Source organism: Neolamprologus multifasciatus, chromosome 2 (genome assembly GCF_963576455.1).
Source record: "Neolamprologus multifasciatus chromosome 2, fNeoMul1.2, whole genome shotgun sequence".
Lineage (NCBI taxonomy): Eukaryota > Metazoa > Chordata > Actinopteri > Cichliformes > Cichlidae > Neolamprologus > Neolamprologus multifasciatus.
Genome location: NC_140440.1, coordinates 14,840,342 through 14,846,183, shown reverse-complemented (window position 1 = coordinate 14,846,183; position 5,842 = coordinate 14,840,342). Strand labels below are relative to the sequence as shown.

Here is a 5,842-nt window from a genome sequence, read left to right as displayed (position 1 = left end):
TCAGCTCCGACTGCATTAGCCCTGTTTGTGGAACAACTCTAAACTTGTAGAGTTTTGACATGTTGGGGGCAACATGTTGTCAAAGAGCTGTGCCTGTGAACATTCACAACAACCACGGGGAAACGAAATCAGCCTATAAGCAGCTTATTGACACACTTTGTACTTTTTTAACGTTCTCTAAGTGTATTTATCTACTGAGAGAAAGATCTAGATCAAGAGGAGGCTTAATGTCCTGGAAACTGGGGCCACTTTCATCATAATATCACCTTTGATTAAAAAGTTATTAGGCAGCAAAGCAACCCTGTCACGCTGTGACAATTTGCACCGACTACAGGCTTTTGCTCTCACCATGAATATTCTATATGATGTAGCTGGAGTGGGCGGTTCCTTATTCCTAAATAGACGTTGCTTTATTACATTACTGAAATGTTGAGATGTTTTTGCATATTTACTCTTACGGTGTGTTCACACCGAACGCGATGGACGCGAACAAAAACGCCCCAAACGCCCCTAATTTGACGCGTGCACATTCGCGCCTCAACGCGTGTCCAAGAAAAATCCATCGCGCGTCAAATATTTGACGCGCGTGAACTGGAAATGTGGGAGGGATGTGGGAGGAAGTTGTGCCAGACCGGTATCTTTGCAAGATGGCAGCTGTCGAGTTAGCGCTTGAAGAGAGAGTCTCCCTTCTCTATGTACTGTGGAGAGCAGAGCAGCGGCGTAAAAGACGCCCTCGCCCTACCTGGGTCCATCAGGTCCTCCAGAGGCATGAGCAGTTTGGTGAGTTTCACCATTTGCTCCAGGAGCTGCGCCTGGATGACGGCCGATTCCAGCGACATCACCGTCTTTCACTCGGCCAGTTTGAGGACCTGCTTCCCCGGGTCGGTCCCAGAATCGCCCGCCTAGACACCAATTACAGGCGCTCAATCCCACCTGCAGAGCGCCTGTCCATCTGCCTGAGGTTAGTAAAAGTATTTAATACGGTAGTCCTTTATTGATACCTGTGCTAATACATGCTAAACCATCCATTTATACACTGCTAACATGGATGTGCTATGCTAACAGTGAATGCTCTCGGTGTTTACTGATAGCAAACTGTGGTACGGAGACGACTGTTTATAATATTTCTAGTGATACTCAGGTCTCATCAAGTCCCGATTTAATTCGATTTATGCTGTTATCAGTGTTTGAATGATAGCATGGCTGTGGTGTCATATCAATGTATGCGCTCGGTGTTTGCTGATATCAAACTGTAGCATTAGGATCACTGAGTTAACCTTTGTAGTGATACTCACTCCTTTTTATTTAGACCTGGTTTAATTCTGGGATAGTTGAATATTTGTATATAATCACCGCAGACTGTTTTAGATTATATCTAATATATATCATGTAATTATCCTTATAATTACAAAAGGTTTTATGTAAGATTTATGTTTTGCAATTTGTAATTTTGGAATTTCAATAATGTATTTTGTAACTGCAGTACACATAATACTCATTTTAAACAATTTTGTCCAGGTTCCTTGCCAGCAAACAACTCCTCCAGAGAGGCTGTCCTGGTGAGGGAGAAATTCATGGCTCACTTCTCGGTGGAGGGAGCTGTGTCTTGGCAACCAAAGGAGTTTGGTTGCCAACTGTTTGAAGTCCGAGTGACTTCCCCACAACGGCTCTTTTAAGAGCCACCCACAAACCTCTAAAGAGTGTTCCTGTCTTTTTAAATTTTTCTTAATAAATGGAGCTCTACTCCAAAATAAACTAACCTCTTTTTACTCTCTTAAATAACTTGTCTTCACTATGTTCCTATATACAGTGTGGTGCAAAATTTTGGGCAACCTTATTAATAGTCATTATTTTCCTGTATGAATCACTGTTACAATGAAAAATGTCACTTACATATATCATATAGGAGACACACACATTGATATACACTAAATATTTATTTCATTTCTCTTTTTTTGTGTTGCCAATTTATGCACCTGCTTGATTTAAACAGTTATTGCACACTTTCTGTAAACTGCATTTCACTTCTCAAATATCACTGTGTGTGTCTCCTATATGATATATTTGACTATTTTTATTGTGACAACCAATGATTTGTACAAGAAAATAATTACTTTTCACAATGTTGCCCAAACTTTTGCATCCCACTGTATTAGTATGTTTTGTCATTAGTATAATATGAAATAAATTCTACTTGTGTCAAGTCGGGTGCCAATATTTGCTGTGTAGTAGAACAGAGACATTTTGTCATTATAAATGTTTATTTGAAAAAATATAAATTCATTAACAAAAACATTTATCATAAATATATGAAATTTAACTATTTACAGAGAGACAGGAATAAAAAGGACCCAGCTTGGAGTGGAAGAGCCTCAGGGAGAAGGAGGAGAAAAATAAGAACATTGTTTCTGCCCTGGAGAGCCTGCTGCCTCATCAGAAAACTACTGATCATTAGGGTCCAATGTTTCCAAATTTAACACAGCTGTGCTGTTTTCAAAAGCTAATTTATAAATTTGAAATTTCACGAATTCTCGTGTCTGAGGCGGCATGCTCTCCAGAACAGGAACAAGGCCGAGGAGGAAATGTTCAGTTGGAGACGGGCGTGGCCTCTTTAGGGACTCCAGGATGGCCAGCTCCACCGCCGATGGACCGTCCTGGGACCCGTCCCTCGCCCGCCTTCGAGCTGTCCTCCTCTGTGGGCCTGTAAAACACAGCACAAAACAACACAAAGTAATGAGAAGGCTGCTACTAGATTTTCATTTTCAAAATTGAAAAAAACATGATATAAACAGATTGGTTGTAGATATTTAGTAAAGGTGATCACAAGGGAATTCAAGCAAGTAAAAAGCTGTCAGTGCTTGATGTTCATACCTGTGGGTGCAGCAGCAGGAGCTGAGGGACCAGGGACTGGGGAGCCAGGAGAAGAGACAGGGGAGGACTCTGCTGCATGATTACTTGACTCTATGAAGACAATATTAAATGTTAACAGGTTGAAGACAATAGTCATAGAGAATATTATATTATTATATACTTATATACTTATTATTATATACAGTGGTCTCTCATTTATTGCAGCACATGAACAGTAGTCACAGTTCTCACAAGTTGATTCTCAAAGTGAAAACCTTTGTCGATTTTAAAACGTAAAAGTATTATGCCGCGCTTTTTCTCCGTCTGCGGCGCCACTTTTGTGCGCCTTTTTTGCTCCCGGTGCAGGTGTCTATTTCCGAATGAGGGTCATAGTTATGAGTGTTTTTGTGCTGTTTTTTTCTATTGGACGTGATGGTTATCAAAACCAAACATGATAAGTTTGGCAAGCGCAGGAGACACGACACGGAGGAGATTTGTCATTTGGGCTGCAGAATGCAATGCGCATTGTTGAAAGCTGTACGGTGCAATAAAAAAAATCAGCAAAAAGGCGAGGCAGTGACGGATGAACAGCGGGACTACTGTATACTGTTTATTAATAAACAAAATATGTTCCTGTATGACAACACGCATAAATTAACTGCCTACATTAACTCTATGTAAACATACCTTCTGACTGACACTCCCCTGCTGCCTCTTCGGGCTGTCCCTGGTCCTCGCGGGAGAAGTTCTCCACGGTCCGCACCATATTACCGCTAGTCTCCCGCGGGGTGAGGAAGGGGTCCAGAAACCCCATGACCGCGAAGAACTTCCAATTTCTCCCCGATCCTGCTGCAGACCCACTCCTCTTCTCCTTCTCTGTCTTCTTCTCCTTATTATAAGTGTCCCTGAGGCTCTTCCACTTTCTCCTGCAGATGTCCTCTGAATAAACGCATTATCTTGTTAGCGGAAAGGTATTTGTACATCAGTGGGAAAATAGCGGGACAGTAGGCGGGCTTGCTAGCTTTTGCGCGGGTTCATCGGGTCAGTCTGAAAATTAAAAAGAAGAAGGAATGAACTTACCAGGTTGCCCGATCTCCTCACTTATGTGTCTCCAAGCTAGGTCCTTTTTATTCCTGTCTCGGTAGAAGTAGTAGCTAGCATCATATAGCTCCGGGTGATTAGCCACGGCACTGATTAGCTTTTCCTCCATACTGAATGAAGAATGAAGGGCTTTGGCTGGATCTGCCCCTTTGACCTAGGTCAGAGCCACGTCACCAGGCTCCTGATTGGTTGTCGCGGCGCGATTTGACGCTGGAGTTCAGATTTTTCCAACTCGAGCGGTAGACGCGAAACGCGCGTATGCCCAAAATGCAACACAAAAACTCACGCGCGTGGTTTTATTCGCGAGTCAAACGCGCCAGACGCGCTACACTGACGCGCGTTTCACGCGTTTTGGCGTTTTTGCGACGCAAATCTGCTTCCGAATTTTCGCGGGACCCACAATCGCGCGTCATTGCGCTTTTCCATTGACTTTACATGTAAACCTGACGCTCTATTCGCGTCCATCGCGTTCGGTGTGAACACACCGTTAGAGCAAAAGTGCACAGATGTCATACTTGAATAAATCTTCTTATTCCTTATTAGTTATTTTATACATGTATATACAGTAACCCGGTGTGATGAAGCACACGCACAGGAAAAACACAGAAAAACAGAAGGCGGGGTGGTGCAGGACACTCGGCGGGTCGGTGCAGGACACTCGGCAGGTCGGTGCAGGACACTTTCAGGGTCGGTGCAGGACACTTTCAGGGTCGGTGCAGGACACTCGGTGTGTCGGTGCAGGACACTCGGCGGGTCGGTGCAGGACACTTTCAGGGTTCATTCACATGTTTCGATTATGCTTCTTCGGAGTGCAGAGGTCAAGTGCTTCATTAAAGAAGTACACTAAGGTGTTAATTTTGTGAACAGTAAGAAGTCACGCTGCGGCATTGTGAACATTTGGCAGCACTTTCTAAAGCACACTGAGGTGAAGCTGCCATTAATCTCAATGTGCAGATCAAAGGGCTCCTTTGTGAGAGGACTAAGGGGGCATATTTGGTTTATCCAGCCCAGTAACGCATTGAGCTAATTAGGATGAGCATTTTAGAAGAAAGCCATTGCTGGGGAATTCTCCTCATCACTCGCGTCTCCGACTCTGTAGTTAAATGAAGTGTTATCTTTCATGTGGGCAAAGGGAAGAAAAGAGCAGGTCGGGGGTGGGTTTGTCATCCAGTGTTGAGGACACTCATTATCTCTCCAAAGTGATGGCCACGTTTGAAAATGATTGAATTTTTAATGCCTCCCTCCCACACTTGGGTTGGCAATAGATCTCGGTCCAATTTACTGCCGCTGTGGATGTCTCGTCCTCAGACAGCCTCTTACTCCCCTTTATCTTCCCTTCCTTTTCCCCGGCGCTCTTCTTAAAGAAACCATATTCATCCTGGCCATAGTAATTTATGCATGGGTGGTGGGGTGCCCGTTCCAGTGCCAAGGCAATTACCCGGATGGTTCCAGTAGCCGTGTTTAAAAGTGTTTTCAGCATTCCAGATCTGATAGCGCCTGGCAGGAGGGAGCTAGAGACGGGCCAGCATCGGGTGAAGGAGACACAGTTTGAGTTTGCGCAAACATTTCTGATGATCCATGCACAAACAGGACAGCCAATGGACGGAGATGGCTCTAATCACATGAAGCAGAGTGCCTCACTCCAGGGAGAGGAGCCACTGAGGTGAAGACGAGATCACAACATGCAAACATGGCACACAAAAGATCTTATGAATGTGCTCACATGTGATTCTTTTAAGTTTGAAATTTGATCAGCTGGAGCCATAAAGTAACGTGTACCTTTGTCAACATGGAAAATCCAACTGGTAGTAATAATAATAGTTTTATTATTATTTATTATTTTATTTTTAGGTGCCTTTCAAGACACTCGAGGACACCTTACAAGCAAAGA

The 5,842-nt window shown here is 43.7% G+C and overlaps 1 protein-coding gene across 1 annotated transcript; it reads right to left on the bottom strand.

Moving 5' to 3' along the window:
* Positions 1–2,242: 2,242 nt before the first annotated feature.
* On the bottom strand, positions 2,243–4,450 carry LOC146524127 (uncharacterized). Its single transcript, XM_085135355.1, has 4 exons — positions 3,931–4,450; positions 3,538–3,789; positions 2,872–2,961; positions 2,243–2,701 (listed from the first exon to the last, which is right to left on the bottom strand). Exons 1-4 carry the CDS (start codon positions 4,058–4,060, stop codon positions 2,442–2,444), a joined length of 732 nt encoding a protein of 243 aa, XP_084991481.1. The 5' UTR covers positions 4,061–4,450; the 3' UTR covers positions 2,243–2,441.
* Between the last annotated feature and the right edge of the window lie 1,392 nt (positions 4,451–5,842).

Excerpts from the sequence above, each read along its gene's own strand:
- LOC146524127 (XM_085135355.1), bottom strand. The coding sequence starts at position 4,060 with ATGGAGGAAAAGCTAATCAGTGCCGTGGCTAATCACCCGGAGCTATAT. Across the intron at positions 3,790-3,930 it reads TGAGGAGATCGGGCAACCTG|AGGACATCTGCAGGAGAAAG; the intron begins GTAAGTTCATTC and ends GCGTTTATTCAG. Across the intron at positions 2,702-2,871 it reads TCCTGCTGCTGCACCCACAG|GCCCACAGAGGAGGACAGCT; the intron begins GTATGAACATCA and ends TGTGTTTTACAG.